We start from the raw sequence: 20,778 nt of genomic DNA, 5'->3' as shown, positions 1-20,778 counted from the left end.
TTTTTGTTACTTCATGTAGTCATCACAACCCTTCACAAGAGAGGTGGATACTGATGTTATCCATGTATCACTCCCCCTCCCCCAAACATGAGGCCTGGGCATATGAACTTAGTATTGTAGTTAGGAGGGAGCCGAGAACTCATAAACCAAAATCTTCCATGTGTTTTTGTTCATTTATTGCAACAGGGTCTTACTTACTACCTAGGCCAGGCAGAAGCCTGTGCTGTCATTCGTCATGCTTCAGTTCCCTAGGTGTGATACTGGGAGCGTTAATTAAGTGACACCTTAGATATCCAAGAGCTGTAGAACCTGTCACGGTCACTTTCACTGCCACAAAGTTTTTGTGGTTTGGGTTTTTTGTTTTTGTTTTTGTTTTATTGCAAGACTCGTCAAATGCAGACAAATTACTTACATGTCTACATAGTGCTGTTTTAGGATCGTAATAAAATATCAGCAGTATCATTAGCCATTTTGTTCTTAGAGGAAGGAAAGGACAGACTGTACTCTTGCCTTTTGTTAAGGAAGGAGATAGGTTTCAGAGTTTCAAAGTTCAGCTAAGGGTTTTTGATTGCCTGGTAGTTTGCCAGCAATATCTTTAATTATCTCACTGTCTTTTAATTTTTTTGCTTTTCATGATTATAAAATGAAATGATAATATCTGCTTCAACGTTACTGTAGACATGAAAAAGTCCAGACCTTGTATTCACACAGAGTAGAAGCAGTTCAGCAAACGCGAGTTTCTACCCCTTTCCTTCTAAGTTTTGTTATTTAGTGGGTAAGTCTGTTGAGCCAGTTATACTGTTTGTGTCCCTCAGATTCTATCAGCTAATAGAGTGTTTTAAAACTTATTTAGACAACAACAAATCTTATTATATATTGGTTAAGTAAGTATGATATTTATTAATCATGTCTATACTATTTTTTCTTTTTTGAAAATATTTTAACCGTGTTTGGGGGAGGAGAAAGATTCACATGCCACAATTCATGTGTGGAGATCAGAGGACAGCCCTTTGGAGTCAGGTCGCTCTATCTGCCTCATAGGTCCTACAATAGAACTCATGACAACAGGCTTAACTACATGTGATCATACCAACTAAGTCATCTTTCTAGGTCCTATACTATTTTTCTAACTAAGGGCGTCACACTTAGGATCTTTAACTATAAATAATTCTGACTTGACTTCACTTCCTCTTATGTGGTAGTCATAGTATGTTAAAGGTAAAAGGAACTTGAGAAAATTTTGCATCCACAGTCTCTATGAAAGTTTCTCTGTACTTTGAGAAGCCAGGTGTCTGGGAGTACGCTCACTTCCTATTTCTTACCATATGCATATAAAATTAGTAACCAGTTCCATTTGTATTTTTGGCATCTTTTCTATATCTACTTGCCCCAAAATCAATCTAATTGTCAAAAAATACAGATCTGAAGCATGACATGATAATAAGCTGTGACCTAGCACTCAGAAGTCTAAGGCAAGAGCATCTCTGTAAGTTTGAGGCCAGCCTAGTCTACATAATGAGTTTCAGGCCAACTGGAATTACATAGTGACTCCTGTTCAAAAAAAATCCACTTTTTAAATTAAAAGTAGATTTTTGTTTTCTATATCAAAACAAAGTCAGGCAAGACTTAGTAAGCTGGATCCTCCTGCCAAGTCAGTGTTTTGACATCAGTACATGAGAAATTTAGAGACATGAAAGCCATTGCTGAATCTCTGCAGCCTACATGGTTCCTGCAGGTTTTGACAACCGGTTTGTTGTACCTTCACCTCAGATTGTCAGTGAGTTGAGGTATACTTGTCCCATGCCTTGTAAACCTGCAGTGAATTCAGCCATCGAAACCACTTAACAAGACTATGTTTATCCCATTTATTCCCTCTAGTTCTTAATAATCAGAAGTGTTCTAATAATCCCTGTCATAATGATCTCACTTGGATACAGCTCATCTAATGATTATTTGTTTTTTATGTTAGAATCTTTACCTTAAAGTGTGAATTTATTAATACCAGAACCAAAGAGCCAAATGGCTACTCATTGTGGTGCTTTTAAGTCTAACTATGGAGCTGATTTACAAATTATTTGAGAAATTATGAACTTTATTTAATTCATGTATATAACTCAAGGATTTTCAAGCTAGGAACAGTGAGATGGCTCAGTGGGTAAAGGGACTTGCCACCAAACCTGACAACTTTAGTTTGATTCCTAGGTCACTTTGGTAGAAGGAGAGATAGGACTCTTAAAAGTTGTTCTTTGACCATTTGTAGGGCCATCCTTTACCTTTACTCCCCAGATAACTTTATTCCATGCTAGTTTGTAGGAATCTGAGTTTCAGTCATAGCTGTACCATTTTTTAACCATGAAGACTTAAGTGGTAGCAGAATGTGCACAATAAGCATTGGAGGTGACCTCCCATTCCAGAAAAGGGATAGCATGTTCCCTACCCTGAAGCAGAGAACTGGAAGTTTCCTTTCACTTCCCAACTCAACAGTATGGTTTTCTACTTTAAAAACAATTGAGTTTTGTGGAATGAACAGCTACTCTAGAACATTCCCTGCAGAAAAAAAGATTGCCTGAGACTATGCCTGCTCCTGACAGAACTGTATAATCTCATAAAGTGCAAAATCTTGGAGCTGGAGAAATGGCTTAGTATTTAAGAGATAGTTTAGCTCTTCCAGAGGACCTGGCTTTGATTCCCAGCACCACATGACAACAATCCTTAACTGCAGTTCCAAAGGAACGAATGCCCTCTTCTGGTCTGCAGGCATTGCACGCACATGGTGCACAAACACGAATGCAGGCAAAACGCCTGTCCACATAGAATGAAATCTTTCTAAAAAGCAAAATCTCTTATTAACTCTTCATTCTCAGGGATAGAGAGATGGCTGAGTTGGTAAAATGCTTGTCATACAAGCATAAGGATCTGAGTTCAGGCCCCAGCACCCATGTAAAAAGCCAAAGACAGCAGCTTACATCTGTAACCCCAGCACTGTAGCAGGGAGTGCGACAGAGGCCTCTGCTGGTGAGCCAGTCTAGCAGAATTGGTGAGCTCCAAATTCAGACTCTGTCTCAAAACATAGAGAATGATTGAGGAAGATACCTGACATCCATTTCTGGCCTCCACATGTGCCCACACAAGCATAGGTACATAGATACACAAGCAACATCAACAAACTCTTCATTCTCCTCTGTGTGTTGAATGATAGGACTTGAGTGAGGGGGAAATGCTGTCATAAGCATACAAAAAAAGAAAAGAGTGTTTTTAAGAAGTCTAGTATAATATCTCTGTAGTGTCATGAGGTGAGTTTTCTGTGTGTAAATGACACTTAGGCAACTTGAAAAGAATAAATGTCAAGTGACCAGAGCTCACAGCTGCACAGCAGTCTGCTGCTGTGTCTGAGTGGCCCTGCATAGCTAGGTCACTTTATGTCCTCCATTTTCATGATCTCTGTGGAGTGAAAAGATGGATCTGTTCTGCCACAGAGACAAAAACCAAACAACTGCAAAATACTCACAAAACCCAAACCTCCCATCAACGCATTTGACCCCATTTACAAGTAATGACTCTGTCTTCAAAAACAGGTACCTGGACCTTCGCAAGTTTGGATCTGTGCCACATGGAGGCTTCGGGATGGGATTTGAACGCTACTTACAGTGCATCCTAGGAGTTGACAATATCAAAGATGTCATCCCTTTTCCAAGATTTACTCATTCGTGTCTTTTGTAGCTGAAAGATTGTTTAATGGAAAGTGCTCTATCACCAAGACTCTGCACATGAGTGTGTATAGAGAAGGCTGGCTGTTTGCATTCTGGAAATGTGGATTTCAGTGCACAATTCTTGTGCTATGAAAAATACAAATGGATTTGATCATCAAAGGCTTTTCATGGACAGCTAAACTCCCCCAAAGAGAAATACTTTCTCAAGTGGACTTTAAAATATGTTACCTCAATTAGGAAAAAAAAAGGTGTAGTAGCTGGGCATGTTGTCCAGCTCCTGGAGAAGCTGGTACAGGAGAGAAACTTGAGCCTGGATAGCATCTTAAGAAAGAAGAGAGGAAGATGTGGAAGTGTAGGGTCTCAGAGTTCCTCAGGGACTCGGACCTGATGGACATGACTCACCTTGCTTAGACTCTCATTGGTAGCTTACGTCCCTTTGGTTTTTTGTTTGTTTGGTTGGTTGGTTGGTTTTTTTGTTTTGTTTTGTTTTTAAACAACTAGTGGCTAAAAAATAAGGTGACATTGACCCTTTTCTCCCTTGGCATTTAAACTTACGCAGTGCCAATCTTATTCTCGGTGCTTTACTCAACTTTATAGAAGAAAATACTCCTTTTCAAAGTCTAAATCGATTAATGAAGTGGCTGTTCTGAATTGAAACATTCATCATTGTGTGGTGAAAAAAATCACATTTAATAACTGTTGCTCTTTAGCTTTAAAAGTTAAAAAGCTAACATTAATCATTTAAACTTGTTAATCATTGTTCTAGTTCATTTATATTAGATGTTTATAAATATTCTAATAGTCATTAAAATGTTTTTTTTAAGTTGATGCCTATGAAGAAAGTTATTTTTAAATTCTGCTTGATCCTTTCTCAGTGAAATTTAGAAGAAACATATCTTCTAAATCGAAGGTAGGGTTGGAAATATAGCCAAACCTATGCGAGTGGGTAATTTTAGAATATGGTGTAGCATGATAGAATGTGACCAGTGCCACTTTGGGAGCTCAAGATCTGACACTGCCAACACCTTGGACAGAATCACTTACTTTGTATAAACTGAACATCATTTCTTCAGAGTTGTTACAGTAAGTACTTGGACACACTTGAATTTGTGTGTGTATTTAAAACCATGTATGAACTCGAAATGTAGCTCAGAGTTAGAGCATTTGCCTAGCATGCTTGGGGCTCTGGGTTTGATCCATGGCATGGGTAGGAGTAGGAGTGTCATGCTTTTAAAGTCCCTTGACTTGTTTTAGTCTTCACTGGGCTTCATTTATCTGGAACTATTGTTGGTTGTGAATTCAGTAGAATTGATATGTATCAAATAATGATAAAAAGATATGCATACCTAAAATAATTTTCAGTTTCATTTGATACTATTGCAGGTTAATTATTTTTTATTTAATTTTATGTGTCTGGTTATTTTCTCTGCACCAGTTGCATGCCGGGGGTATCTGATCCCCTGGAATTTGTAGTTAGAGATGGTTGTGAGCTGCTGTGTAGATGTAGATGCTGGGAATAGACCCTGGTTCCTCTGGAAGAGCAGCCAGTCCCCTTAACTGCTCAGCCATCTCTCCAGCCCTCTTAGGTTAATTCTCTTTGTGGGGTTGGAGGTGACAGGGTCTCTCTCTCTATGTAGCTCTGACTGTCCTGGAACTTTCTAAGTAGACAAAACTGGCCTTGACCTCAGTTGTGCACAACTATACCTGGCCCTCCCTTTGGTTAGTTTTTAACCATTTTAAGTTGTGTTTCTTAACCTAATTCAAAATTAACATCTGAAGATTGAACTTCTGCAGAGAACACCTCTGTGCTTCATGTTTTGGGGTGTTGTTGTTGTTTATTTTTGGTCTTACTTTGTTGTTGGGGTTGTTTGTTTGTTTTTTCTTGAAAAGATGTTCATTCCGTTGCTGAATCTTGGTAATCAGCAGGATTGCTGAGCTAACGCCCCAGCTCCGGTCTGCTTGTCCTTCCGTACTAAGTCTAGGAAACGGGAAGAGGGTAAGAGGACTTTCATAGGACTTGCTGCAGCCATGATGAGAAGGAGAAGTCCATTGTGTATTCAAAGAATACTGGTTGAGCTTTTTTTGTGTGTCAGTAGTGTGCTAGGCACTAAGCAGTTATGTGCAAACAGAAGTGACACTTTATGGATATTACCTATTAGAAAAGACACATAATGAGATAGAGGTATTATTTCAAATGTAATATGAGAAAGCTGTGTAAAAAAACAATAAGCTTCCTAGAAAAGGCATCTTTGGAAAAGAGTGATGTTTAGCTTTAAACCTGTGTGACTAATGACAAAAAAAAACATTTATTTTTAAGTTATTCCATTTATTTATTTATGGGGAACAGTGTGTACACATCACATGCAGGTGTCAGGGTCAGAGAACATTTCTAGATTCTGTTTTCTCCTTCCACCATATGAATCACAGTGGTCGAACTTAGGTTGTCAGGATTGACAGCAGAAGCCTTTACCTGCTGAACCAAGTCACCAGCCTGTAGAAAACACTTTAAAACATTTGCAACATAGGCTGATATTGACATAGTGATGGTAATTTTATGAAGTAAGCCCACCCACACTCACAGTCCAGGGAGCTTGTGGCACTAGCAGTTCCAAACCCACTAGGAATTATACCTCTCATGATTTTCAAGAAACTTAATCTTACATGATGGCAGGATATCACAAGAGCTGTGATGGAAAGAGAACTGAGTAAGTTCCATGCTCCAGTCTCAGCACCAGTTTATCTGAGAAGTTTAGGCAAGCAGAATCACCTGTGTGGTTTGCAGCTATTTCATCAGCAGAATTTACTTTAAAGGAAATAAACTCTGAGTACCCTTCAGTCTTAGTTAGGATTCCCACTGTTGTGAAGAGACACCATGACCAAGGCAACTCTTATAAAGGCAAATATTTAATTAGGTCAGGGTTGCAGTTTCAAAGGTTTAGTCCATTATCATTGTGGTGGAAAGCATATATTGTGTAAGAAGACATAGTGCTGGACAAGTTGAGAATTTTACATCTTGATCCACAGGAAGCCAGGAGGAGACTAGAGGTTTTGTTTCACACTAGGCATAGCTTGAGCATTTAATACATCAAAGTCCCACCTCCACAATGACACACTTCCTCCAGCAAGGCCACACCTCTTAATAGTGCCACTCCCTATGAACCAAGCATTCACATACATGAGTCTATGGAGCCCATTCCTGTTCAAACCACCACACCACCTATTTTTCAATCTGTGTTGGACATTGTCACTAAGAGTTGTTAGTCTTTAGATGACTCACAGTCCCTAGTACACACTGAGCTTGTAGTGGAAACTGACAGTTGAAGAGTAAATTTAAGCATGTCCAATGTGTGCTGTGTGGCTGAAAGATCTTAGAACATCAATGTATTGTTTCATGCCTTTGCCAAGACCTTCAGTGTCTTTCCGAAACTTCTTACTTAATTCTTCCTTGTCTCAGCAGTCGCTCATACGATGAGTGTCTGGTTAAAGCCAAATACTTGTCATATGCCTGATAATGTCCATCTTTGGCCCAGTACTTGTGTTTTACCAATAGTTGGACAAAAAACAAACATTGGTGTCAGATTATGACATATTTGTGAAGAAGGATGAAAATACCAATCAAAAGTGGCTTGTAGGTAATATAACAGGAAACAATTTAAAATGCCAGCGGCAAACATGCAAATAACTGTATATTTCTGCATATAGAAAATAAAAACATGATTTAACAATAGAACAAATAGTCCAGTCAATCACTGGGCAAATTTTTTAAACAGACAATTCTCAAAAAAAGTACAATTTTTTAAAAAGAAATACAAGTGACCAATGAACACACACACAAACCCATATCAACACTTTTTGCTATAAAGGAAATGAAAATCAAAACTGCATTAAGAATCCGTTTCACCCCTGCAAAATGGGTGTGATCAAGAAAAATGCTGGTAAGGATGTAGAGAAAAGAATTCTTATACACTGTTAGAAGGAATGTAAGTTACTTTAGCCACCATGGAAATCAATTCTGGGATTTCTTTCTTTTTTTTTTTTTTTAGGCAACTAAAAATAAAAGCACCATATGATCCTGCTGGATATACACCAGAAGGAGTCAGAAGTAGCCCAGCAGAGAATGCCAGACCCATGCTCACTGTTGTGCTGGTCATGGTAGCCAGGGTGAGATCCAGCCCAGGTGTGCATACGCAAAGAAAATACGGCATATGTGCTCAGGGAGTATTCCATCCACCTTAAGTGGAATTATGTCATTTGCAGGAAAATGGATAGGACTAGAGATCATGTTAAGCAAAATAGGCCTAATATCACATTTTCTCCCAGATAGAATCTAGATTTTTTTTTTTTTTTTTTTTTTTTTGCTTACTTGTTTTGAAACAGGTTCTTACTGTATGACCCTGGCTGGCCTAGAATTCAATTTATAGACCAGGCTGGCCTTGAACCTCAACCTCCACAGCTCTGGGGTAGAAGGCATGTTCTACCTTGCCTGCTAGAGTACAGTTTTGGTTTTTGTTGTTGTTTGGTTTGGTTTTTAAGATACAACGTAGGGCTGGAGAGATGGCTCAGCCATTAAAGGCTATACTCACAATCAAAAATATAAGATACAACATAGAAGGGCCCCTGTTCAAGGGAAAGGGAAAAGGGGGTGGGGTGACTGTGATCTATGTACATTACATAAATGTGTGAAAATGTCATGAAGCCCAGCAATTTAAAAGCTCACACTGTACCTCAATTAACCTGAGTATGTGTCTAAAAGGCTTTGTGGTAGTTTGGGTGAGAATGACTCCCGTAGACTCATATTTGAATGCTTTGTTGACAGTTGGAACCATTTTGGGAAGGGCCAGGAAGTGTGGCCTTTTTAGAGGAGGTATGTCACTGAGGATGGACTTTGTGTTTCAAAGTTCACTCCAAGCTATCTCATTCTGTCTCCAACTTGAAGATAAGATCTAAGTTCTGAGGTACTGCTCCAGTGCCATGCTTGCCTACCTGATGCCATACTCCCAACCATGATGGTCATGGATTCACCCTCTAAAACTGTAAGCAAGCCCCCAATTTAATGCTTTTAGAAATTGCCTTGGTCATAGTGTCTCTCCACAGCAACAGAAAAGTAACTAAGTCAAGGTCATGCTATTAAGGCTGGCCTGAAAGAACTGATCCCCTGCCTTAGCCTCCTGAGCGCTGGTATTTACAGGCATGCACATTAACCCCACCTAGCACTACACTGGCAATTTTGGGGGGGGGGAAGTATAATTTAATAGTATGAGATTATATAATATTCTCTCTGCATGTGTGCATACACATGAATAGATTTATGGAAGCCAAAGGTATTAAATGCCCAGAGCTGTAGTTACAGGGGTATGTGTGTGTGTGTGTGTGTGCACGCGCGTGCGCCCTCAAGAGAGAGAGAGATTCCTGGTCCTTATATTGGGCAGCAAATACTCTTTAACTGCTGAGTCATCTCTGTAGCCCCATAATAATATTGTTATAATGTTTTATACATTGAAAGGTTGGGTTAAGTTAGGTTTTTCTTGGAAAAACTGATTTCCAATGAGAAAGAAATGAAAATCTATTTTCCCAACATCTTCCAATATCACTTCAAAATGATATAACCCCAGAAGTTCAAGAGTATAATCTAAAAGTATGTTATATATATTTGGAATTTCCATTTAACTGTCCTCTTTGCTGGTGGCAGTTGTCATGTTTCTTTGATCTGGGAGAACATAGTGTGGTGTGATTCATACTCTCTGCACCTATACTCTCACCACGGTCTGACCCATCACAGAGATTGCTGAACTGTCATGGATCAGCAAGGAGCTGTATGACCTATACCCTTCTCCAACATGATCTGTCAGATGCTTCCCTTTCCAATTCCAATGGTTTACATTTCCCTTCTGTATAAACTCAGTCTAGGCCTCCAAGCATGACTGAACAGGCATTGAAGAAGCATTTGGTGGAATAGAATAACTTACCTGTTCGTTTGGATTACACTGCTGTTTCTTCATATATTTTTTTAGTCAGTGGATGAAGTAAGAACATAAAAACAGATGATAGACTGATTGGATTGGTACATGTGTGGGGTATTTTGGCTTCTGATCAATATTTGTATCCAGTCTACAATCTAAGCTATATATAATTAAGAAAGAAATAGGTAAGATTAATATCTAGTTGTAACTTCTCAGTTGTTAATGGCAAATTAAGAGTTAGGAAGAGCACTGTGAAATGAGCAAACGGCATCCTTGATCACCTGTGTTAGAGTAAGTCAGTAGAGCATTTTACCAGGTTATGGTCAACACTGCCTCCTGGAACCTCAGGATTCTGTGGTAGCCAGGAGCCCTGGATTCTCTTATCAGTTATGGCTCCAGAGATCTTATTCAGAGTTCTATCTGGTGTGAATTTATACTGTTTATTATCACAGGGGGTGTTTTCTTTGTTTAAAAAAAAAAAAAAAGCTGCCAGGTGCTTCCTAAACTGATATTAAGGTAGACAGTCTCCAGTAACTTTTTCTGAAAACCTTAAATTTCTGTAGTTGTTATTAGTCTTATGATTATCATTAGGACATAATTTTACAGTTTCTAAAATGTTTCCATGTGTATTATTTTCTTAATTCATAAAACAGTATTGTCTTGGGGTTTTATCGCTGTGAAGAGGCACCATGACCAAGGCAGCTTTTACATTGGGACATTTATTTGAGGCCGGCTTACAGGTTCACAGGTTCAATTCATTATCAAGGTGAGAGAATGGCAGCATCCAGGCAGGCTTGACGCTAGAGGAGCTGAAAGTTTTACATCTTTATCCAAAGGAAGCCAGGAGAAGACTATTGTCTGCCAGGCAGTGAGGAGGAGGGTCTCAATGTCCACTCCCACAGTGATACACTTCCTACAAGGTCACTAGTGTCACTCCCTGGGCCAAGCATATTCAAACCACCAGTATATTATAGTCCCTGGTCCTTTTTATTGCCGTGGTCTTGAAATTCACTTGGTTAAGTAAAAGATAGCTTAACTAAGAGAGAAAGAGAGAACAACTACAAAAAAGTTCACTGCCGTCTACCTGGAAAGAAACTAAAGCCAGAGCTTCGTAGTAACCAAAGAATGTTGGATCTTAAACCCCAGCATGTTGTAAAATACACCTTTTGCCTCCAAGTTCTTTGTTCTACACAGAGAGAAGGGTATTAAAATTGGAAAGGAAAAAAAAAAAAAAAACATTGTGATTGAGCTTCAATACATTCTAGTAAAAAGAAACTGAAAATGGGGCCAAGGACACTAGGTCAGGCAATTCACTTAAGCTTACTATGCCTTGGTTAACCGGAATGGATGTATGATGGATACAGGGTCACATTGTGTAGTCTAGGCTGGCTGCAAACCTATGGTCCTCTTCCTTCACCCTCTCCACCTTCCTAAGTGTTGGGACCCCAGGCATGCTCTGCCTTACCTTTGTTTCCTTCCTTCCTGATAGGGTCTGATGTGGCCCAGGCTAGCTTGGTACTCTACATGAAGATGACCTTGAACTCCTAATCCTCTTACCTCTGCTTCCCAAGTGATGGGAATACGGGTTTGTACCACCACTCTAGGTTTATATGGTACTGGGAGTCAAATCCAGGCTTCTTTTAATGCAGGACAAGCACTCAGCAGCTGAGGGCCATCTCTAGCCATCCTCAGTTTCTTAAATGAGTTTGTAATCATATTTCCCGTCTTTGGACTATCTCAGAACGTACATAGAAAAGTGGAAGAACTTGGAGGAGACTGCTGATACTCTCCCAAATAACGGATGTTTGTTATTTGAAAGCTGTCCCTCTGATGATAAAGGCTCGGCAGACCTGTCTAGTGAAGGGTTATCATTTTGTCTCACTTCTTTGTGTAGGGTTAGTTTAGCAGCTCTACTTATATGTGGCAGAGCCTGGGCTATGTGCTGTTATGGCTGGTACAGCCTTCTCCTTATGCTGGCTCAACAAGAAATGCTGCTTTTCTTGGTTTTTGTTAGGATCCTAGTTAAATACAAAACAAAAAAACCTCTTACTGGATACCATATCCCACTTCCCAGCTATCACATATAAACTACCCTCTCTATTTCCCCATTCTGGGTAATTTGCCAACTGCCCCTCTAAATAGTAAATAGCAACTCACTGCCTTGATTCTACTCCAATAGAAAGGAGGTTGATGAGTTGCTTCCTGTTTTGTTTGTTTTATTTGTTGATTCCAGTACTGGCAGTTGAACCAAAGACCTCACACATGCTAACCGAACACCCTCCCACCTACTCCACTAGCCTAAACTCACCACCTTAAGATAGAACTTTTCTCTCCTTAGAGTGACTATTAGAAACCCCCACCTAATATAGTAAGCCAGTGTGTAGCTTGTTACCAAAGTAGAAATGTGGTGATACTTTTAGCTGCTCCCAAGCCTTCTCTAATACATAACTCAGCTGGATAACTCATCTTTTCCTGGGGCAGTATCCCCCTCCAAGTCACTCCTCAGAAGTGTATCCTTCAAATGTGGCTTTTGGCCAACTGAAAGCTTCCCTCTCCTGTTCACACAGCAGCTCCCCAAGTGTGTGTCCTGTGATGACACTCTTGGTAGGAGAACTATGAAGTCACCTATGCATCACTGTCTGCCTTACATCCTGTGGTGTTATACCTCCTGTAAAGACTATTAAAGACTCTTAGCTGCACTTTGAGAGAACTCTGAAGTAATTCCAGCCTCCTTCACTTTTGGATTACAGAAACAGGCGTAGTTCATTTACCCACAGCATGAGAAAGAGTTGAAGCACACTACATTCTTCCACTGAAGATTAGCACTAATACATAACCTTTTCTTTGCAGTACCTGAAAAGGCAAGACCTGGTTTCCGTAAGTTAGTATATGTCTGGCCAGTGATCTCTGTGTCATTCCATCTGCCCTATTCTCCATCACAGGGTTTTTCACTGGGAAACTGATGAGTGAGTTAAATTTCCTGCCAGAGCTTTTTCTGAGTATTTGGTGACAAAGAAATGATAGCAGCTGACGAAGACCCTGGCTAAGTCTGACACTGTCTTTCCTGACTGTGTTATCCTCAGCAAGTTATTTAATCTCTGAAGTTGCAAGCCACTTACAAATGAGAATAAAGCTCCTTTAGTGTTGGGAGAAGCCATGAGGTTATATGACAGGGTTTTATAAATCGAAAGCATTGCCCAATCTAAGGTCTCTTAAGGGAAACTCCTTTAAAATTAAAAGTAAAAACTTAACATAAATGTCAAATGAAGTGTTTGCAGCTGGTAAGGATATGAGAAAGTATGCCAAAATTTTTGAACAGTTAAGTCTTAATTTGTGGGTAAATACTGTATATATAAAAGAGAGAAATACGTTACTACAGAGCAACGGCATTGTGTGACTTTTCCTTTAAAGGCTTTTTAAGTATTCAAGTCAATAAACTTTTATTGACCGCTCACTATGCCACACCCAGTAATGCACTTTCTGGATAGAGATAACTGACATGCCCCAGTCACACAGTCTTTGTCAGAGGTTATGGTTTATATATTGATTGTATCTGGGATAAAACAGCCTGCAATTGACATTTTCTTAAACAGTCATGTCAAGTAAGACGTAAGAGTTTACATCTAGCTACGTAAGAGTCTGCACTGAGAAAAGTTCAGAGGTATTTTGATCCCTTTGTATATGATAAAGGATATGTAATCAGTAATACAAATGTCCTACTCAGTGAACGTGGTAGTGGGCTTGGCTGTAGTATTCTTTGTTGTTGCTGTTACTTGAGACTTGTTCTCACCATGTTAGCCAGGACATGTAGACAAACATGGGGCGGCCTTCCTCAGCCTCCCAAGTGCTAGGATTAGCGGTATATGCAACCATGCTGGTTTGGATTGTTCTTTTAAGCTAGTTTTTATGCCTCTACATGAAGTATGATACCTGGTGGAAACCCATGCACCACAGCCTGCCATAGCTCTCCCTCCACATCGCTTCTCCAACAATCTCCCACATTTCCTCCTCTCTTTGTGTTTTTCTCCCACTCTGGTTACTCGTATGCTAGCAAGTATATCAGTGTCCAGGTGCTTCCCCTTCCTTTTTCCACGCCAGCACCTCTGAGCATCACAATTGAAAACAACTTCTTTCATTTTTCTAGATACTAACGTGTATGAGTTAGTTTTTAAAACAAAAAATCAGTGTCCTTTTTGTGGATAATGATAACAAAAACATCCATAGACTCAAAACCAATAATCAAAACTGGTATTGGGGTCTGGGAGTGCTGCTCTGTTGGAGGAGTGCTTGTCAAGCATGCTTGAAACTCTTGAGTTTGAGCTCAAACACTATAAACCAGGTATAGTACATGCCTATAGTCGCAGCATTGAAGAGGTAGATACAGAAGAGTAAGATGTTCCAGCTCAGCTTCAGCTACACAGTGAGTTCAAGTACAGGCTGGATTGTGTGAGGCTGTCTTATTTAAAGAAATGTTTTTTAAAAATAATGGATGAAATTGGTGATATATGCCAGAAATCCCAGCACTCAGGAAACTAAAGCAAGAGAATAAGTTTGAGGCTAACCTGAGTTTCATAAATGAGATGCTATCTCAAAACATATACAAAAATCTGGACATTCAACTAATAGTCTGTCTCTCAGATCTGTGTTTAGAAAGGTGATCTCTTTGGCATATCTCCTGGCATTGCTTCTTGAATTACTTGGCAGGTGACTTCTCAAGAACGTATCTGACTGCTCACCATTATAACCCCAGGTCAGTTAATATTATTCAGTGAATATATTCAGCTGAAAAGACATTCAGAAGCAGGCTCAGATGGATTAGGCTGAAATTGCTGAGATTTTTCAGTTAATGATTTTCTTTAAGCTTTCTCTAATTCTAGACAAGTTTCTTGTCTCCAATTTAAAGTTGTAACTTATATTCTCTAATTCAACAAATTTCCATCTCCTAGATGACCTGAAAGCAAATTGAAATACAAGCCCATATTTCTTTAGTCCCCATAGAGGTGGTGAATAATTTATTTCATCTAAACACACCTCTTAAAATCCTGCTCAGACACTGTTGCAGAGACCTACCCATCTCTTTGCTCAGAAAGATCTGGAGTTTCCTAAGAAACTTTGTTCACCTTGGTATTGTGCACTTGAGATGGTAGTTTCTCAGCAAGTCCTTCCTGAGAGTCAAATATCATTCCTAAGTAACATGTATTTGGATATAAGCATAATATTTTGTATTTGAAAGAAAGGCATGCTTTTCTAAATGTTCTTGAAAGTCAAGTAATAGATAACTAGATACACACTGAAAAAAGCTAGGTTGCCTTTTATACCTATTATGTTTTTCAGGCCTGAAGGGTAGTAAATTCTTGTAATCCCAATATTCAGAACCTGAGCTAGAAGGATTAGCCACACTTTTGCATACAGCCTGTATACCAAGACTCTGTCTCAGAGAGAGGGGAGAGGGAAGAGGAGGGGAAGGAGGGGAGGGGAGGAAGGGGAGGGATTGGGAGGAGCAGGACTAGGGATGTGGCTCAGTTGTAGAGCACTTGCCTAGCATTCACTAAGCTCTTGTTTGGTCCCCAGGACCTCATAATTGTTTATTGTTAAGTTCATTAATTGGATCAGAGAAATTTCAGAGGAGAATCTTTGAAGTTTTTTCCCTAGAACTTTATTAAAATATTAAATACAATTGCTGCCAACATATTTCTAGCCACTCTAGGAAAAGAAAACAGTAAATGAATTTCCAACTCTTTTGAGAGACACTGGACCCTGGATATGCTTGCATGTCATTTGACTTCAACTGCTTTCCTTTTTGACTTAATTGTGTTTAATATGGTTAATAACTCCTAATCCCAGTGGAGCTGTCATTTAGAAAGGGGCTGAGCCGGAAGCTGTTTTAATTCTGGCTTTTGTTTCAGCCTCTAAATGTAATGCCACATGATTGTTGAGCCAACAGTAATCCAGTTTAAAAAAAAAAAAAAGAACAGTCTTCAGAGTTATTACATCATCAAAATTAACCCTGATTACATCAAATTATGTTGAAACAGACCACAGCTGTTTGCCCTGTTGCAGCAACTGCCTGAGGTCTCATCCAGAAGATAGATATATCTGGGTGTCAGGAAGATGTTTGGGGTTTATCTTTGTTCCACAATACTAGTGTACGGGGGAAACAACCTGATATCCTTGCACTGCTTGGCAGGAGCTGAAAACTGTGACTACCCAGCAGCAGTCGGAAATCACCTCCATTACCAAAGAAAGGGACCCGGGACCTTCTGTACAATTTTCCATAAGGGGAAAAACGTGTAAGAAGGAAAATCAACATAAGAACTGACTAGAGAGGAGACAGAGGTCATGAGGCTGTGTGCCTCGGTGGGTGCACTAGAGCTAGCTCATGCCAGCTGGTGAAAACCGATTGTTCAGTTGGAATGTACCTTATAAGTCCATTGTTAAATAATGTTTAACTGTAACAAAAATGGAAACTTCGAATGGGAGATGTGGGTAGATCATAACCCTGCTCAGACATTGCAGGTAGGTGTGGCTGCTCTGGAAAACAATCCATCAGTACTTAAGCAGTTGAGCTGGGGGGTGTGAGGTGGAGAGGGAGGGAGAGAGAGAGAGAGAGAGAGAGAGAGAGAGAGAGAGAGAGAGAGAGAGAGAGAGAGAGAGAGAGAAACTTAGCAATTCAGAGTACTTACTATTCTTGCAGAACATTACTGACCAGCACCCAGGTGGTGGTTCACAGATGCCTGTAATTCAATTACAGGGTTCTGATATAATCTTCTAGCTTCTGTAGGCTCCTATATATAAAATAAGAAAATAAATATTTTTTAAAACTTGAACAGACCAGACCCACCTGGGCTACTGTTATGGTTTTGGATTTGAAATGTCTCTTACAGGTTCCAGTTCTGAATGCTTATTCCCAGGTATTGTTTTGGAAGGCTGTGGAACCTTTAAGAGGTGGGGCCTAACTGACTAAAGTAGGATACTAGGGCCAGGATTCTGAAGACTATACCTGCCCTGAATCCCCACCCCATTCCAGCTCCAAGTTCTCTTCCTGGTTCTGAATCTGGGAAGAGTTTCTGCCACATACTCTCACTGCCACCAGCTGCTCTAATCTGTGCAGCCTCCACTACAGTGACCTGAAACTAGTAACCAAATTAAATCTTTCTTCTCTGAAGTTGTGTCTATCGTGTCACCATGATGCAAACAGCTAATACAGCTACTTAGTGTGGTCCTATCTAAGAATTAAATAAAAAGTTGATCAGAGACTTGAAACCATGTGTTTACATAATGTGTCTGTGTTTTATGTCTTTATCTTTATGCTGTAAATAATAATGGTATGTTTGTGTGCATCTCATGACTTTGTATTCAAGGACATTAAATTCATTAATAGCCTGAAATGGGCCGTGGGCAGAGGATGGATGAGTATTTACTGGCAAATACTCTAAAGCAACCTCCTCTCTCCCAGAGAGCCAGTTTTTAAAGTGTTCAACATCTCCTCACAAGCTTTGGGCCAGTCATCCTAGGGACCTAGAAAAAAATACAAAATGAGGTCGGTGATCACCTGAGGCCTTTTTGATCCCTACAAAAAAAGCAAAGTGCAGATCCACAACCTGCAGACTCACATAGTATGTAATGCAACTTGTGCAGGGGAAGTGGTGTTTCCTTTGGGGGGTGGGCTTGCCATTGGCCAGGCAAGCCTAGCATTTCTTCAGAGCTTAGACTTCCAACCCATGGTGATCTTCCTCTGTTTATTTCTTGCATGCTGGATTGCAAGCATCATGAACCATCTTGCCCAAAAGAATATCTCTGCTCATGCTCAGTGAAACCACTTTGAATCAGGGGATGTGATTTCTCCTACTTTCCTAGTTCTGTGTGGGTAGAGAAGTTTAGTACTAGAACTGAAGTACTGTTAGTAAAGCCAGGCATCAGAATAGCCAGAAAGATTCAGTGTTTACTCCCTGAGAGGAAGAAAATTGGATTTGGAAACCAAAGGTTAACAGACTTAGCTCTCTGGAGCCTGAGGGTATAAGTCAAAAGGTCAGAAGAACCATAGATTTTGAAACTCCCCAAGAGTTACTGTAGAGGGATGTATTTGAAAAAAAAAGCAGTGGTGCGACTCTGGCTAGCTCCCAGGCCAATGCCATGTTCCCATTCTATGTTCCCATACTAATGGCAGTTGAGGTGCCAGACTAGGAGCATCGGCCCTGGCACCACAAGACATTAGTGTGGCTGCTGCCTCCGCCAGTCAGCTCTGTGAAGTCTATGGCTTTAAGCATGGCTCTTGGGCCAACTCTGCCACCCTCATAATGCTTGGCTCAACCCCCAACAATATCCACCGTGCTCATAGTACCCAGTAGAATGAAGACTCTTAATGCTTAAAGATTATCCAATGGATTTATATATCAGCAAATACTCAATACACAAGACGCCCACACAATTAGAATTGTTACCCAATATCTAACCTTTTGATGTGAATAACTACCTGAAACTCCTAGAGACATGCACATCTGCCTCCATCTTGCTTCTCCTTGTCCTTCTCCCCCTCTCCTTCCTCTTTCTCCCAACTCCCAGCCGTCCTCATGGGTCAGGATTCCCTGCGGCTACTTAGCCTGTCCATTTAGGACAGTGGCTGTGGTAGAACTACTCTGGGATTCTGGGTGTTCCCAGTAGTTCACAGTCTTACTTCTCATCTCTTTCTATGGAATGACCATGTATTGTGAATCTGACCTCACAAATTAAGATATATTCCTGCCCTCAAGGAACTCATAACTGATTTAAGTATTTACAGTAAAGAAATTGTGGTAAGTACTAGGGAACTGGGTCTTGACATGTATTCAAGGTCTAATTTGAGCTTCGTCTCTGTGGAGCAGGTAAGATCCTTGTTTGTAGAGCTCAGTATTTTTTAGGAGAACATGACAAATGGGTTTGCAGCAGGATCTGTGTAACAGTGATGTTGCTTTGGCCACCACAGCAAAAGATATTCTAAAGAAACACTAATATGCCTCCCTCCTTTCAGCTATCAGACCATTAAAACAATAGAATAAACACACATACACACGCTCAGTGTCTCCAGTTTTCATGCTGGAAGAATGTGCTAACCTTCCTTCATCCTTGTGCTAGCCAAAGAAGAGACTTGCTTCCAAGGAAGAGAGTCCATACAGTTCTGACAGTTGGGGGGACAACTTCCAGGATAAACTGAAGCTAAGACAATGATTGGTCAGTGGTTGACAGGACCACATCTGGACAAGAATTGCTTAGTTACTTATATCTCTTACCCTCTGTTTAAACCTAAGCCTCAAGTCAGTGCTCTCCATGGTATGAACTTAGGGTTAGGAGTTAAGTCACTGAAGCTTTTTATTTCTCAATATGGCCACACTGGATACATTTCCTTTCTTATTTTTTTCACCATTAATGGTCTCTTTACTGGCAATGAGGACAGGTGACTGTAGCTTGCTAAGGTTGCCAGGGACTAGATTTTGGTCTAATGACTCCAGTAACATTGTCATTCCCAGCACTGTTGAAGCCGTGCCCTAGGAGGCTAACTACCACAGAACAAGTAGCAGTGGTCCATTGTTTGTTTTGTTTTTCATGTTTTGAGACAGGAGCTCACTATGTAGCTTTGACTGTCCTAGAAGTCACTGTGTAGACCAGGCTGGCTTTGAACTCACAGAGACCCGCCAGCTTCTGTCTCCTAGAGTGCTGGGATGAAAGCTGTGCACCACCATTGCCTGGCCAGTTCTGGCTACTGACAAAAGTGAAACTGGGAAACTGACTGTTTAAGCTTTGCTTTTTAAAAAATTTTTTTATTGGATATTTTATTTATTTCCAATGCAGATGTCATCCCCTTTCCCCATTTCCCCTCCCTAGTTTATTGAAGAAACCAAATTAAGTCTTAATCACACCCCAAGCCCACCATCCTCAGCCTTGGGTAAGTCAGATGGTAATTTGATGAGGGTAATAAAATTGGTTCAAAGCAACCTGGAGGCACACAACATCCCCCAGAGGTGAGTGTCCTGAAAGTCACCAGCTGAGATGGATCTTCTGCTCACACTGACTCTTTCACAAACAGCACTCTGCTCTGAAATTAACCTGTCATCTAAATTGACAGGAAGAAAGGGCAGAAGGGCTAGGACACAAACATCCAACCCCACTAGCAAGCCAATCACTGACGTCAAGCCTTGTGAGAATGGTTGTTAATCACTCCAGCCTGGTGTGCAGTTGAGGACAGCTCTTTCCAGCTCTCTCAACCCATTCCTGAGATCCTTCCACCAGCCATGCACCTGCTGCTGGCCACAAACCCTCAGCTTTGAGACAGGCACGAATGCAGGCTGCCTCCCATAACATTCAAAGCCACACTGCACCCTTTAGAGCCCAGACTTTGTGGAGGAGATAGCAACAAGGCATAGGTGGTGTCTGCCCCCTCCCCCCACCCCGGCCAAGACACACAATCAATGTGTGCATGTCTTAATCTCTGCATGGCAACCCCTAAAATGTTCATTTCCTGGGAACTTAATGGGAATATGGGATTAATGTCCCAAAGAACTCTTGGGGCTGTCTATTAATTCCCCGTAGGAAATACTAGTGGTCTTTAATCAAAATAGCCTAAATTACAATCTAATGAAGCATGTCCTTGCAGGGCTTAGGAGTCGGTGTCACTCCAACTATTTCCAATAGATGGCGCCCATCTTCATGTAAGTAAATCATTCACATAATTTGTTTTCCATTTTTTCCATCGAGATGGGTGTGTGGGGGGGTTGGGGGGAGACAACAGCGAGTGGGGAGGACATAGTAAAGGTCCAGACAGGAACACTCTGTCCAAGGGCTGTTTTCAGGCCTAACACACTTCTGAGACTCTGAAGACAGCCAGGGAGCCCAGGCAACCATTGATAAGAACAGACAGTGAAAGTTGGGGCAGGAGAGCCCGGCACTAGCTGTAGCCCCTGCCCATGTTTTGGAGACGGATCGGGAAGTTCAGAAGACTTCCCAAAACCCATGTTCTGTAACTGTGATCATTCAAGATGCTTTCTGTCTTTGATCACGAAACACCAGACTGCCCATTTCACCTGGACTTAAAAATAACAACCCAGTCTTTGCTAAACAAAACCAACCCAGACCAA

At 40.6% G+C, this 20,778-nt stretch overlaps 1 protein-coding gene across 2 annotated transcripts in view; it reads left to right on the top strand.

The window, feature by feature from the left end:
• The window catches only part of Nars2 (asparaginyl-tRNA synthetase 2, mitochondrial), a 103,754-nt gene extending 99,216 nt beyond the window's left edge, over positions 1 to 4,538 (top strand). For both annotated transcript variants that reach the window (XM_028770706.1, XM_028770708.1), the window contains one exon: positions 3,576 to 4,538. In XM_028770706.1, coding sequence (XP_028626539.1) covers positions 3,576 to 3,720 — 145 coding nt within the window. In that variant the 3' untranslated portion in view covers positions 3,721 to 4,538. The remainder of the gene's footprint in view (positions 1 to 3,575) is intronic.
• Positions 4,539 to 20,778: the final 16,240 nt, after the last annotated feature.

The sequence above is a fragment of the Grammomys surdaster genome, unplaced genomic scaffold (genome assembly GCF_004785775.1).
Source record: "Grammomys surdaster isolate TR1022 unplaced genomic scaffold, NIH_TR_1.0 203, whole genome shotgun sequence".
Lineage (NCBI taxonomy): Eukaryota > Metazoa > Chordata > Mammalia > Rodentia > Muridae > Grammomys > Grammomys surdaster.
The sequence above is the reverse complement of the archived record's forward strand: the minus strand, read 5'-3'. Positions and strand labels throughout refer to the sequence as shown.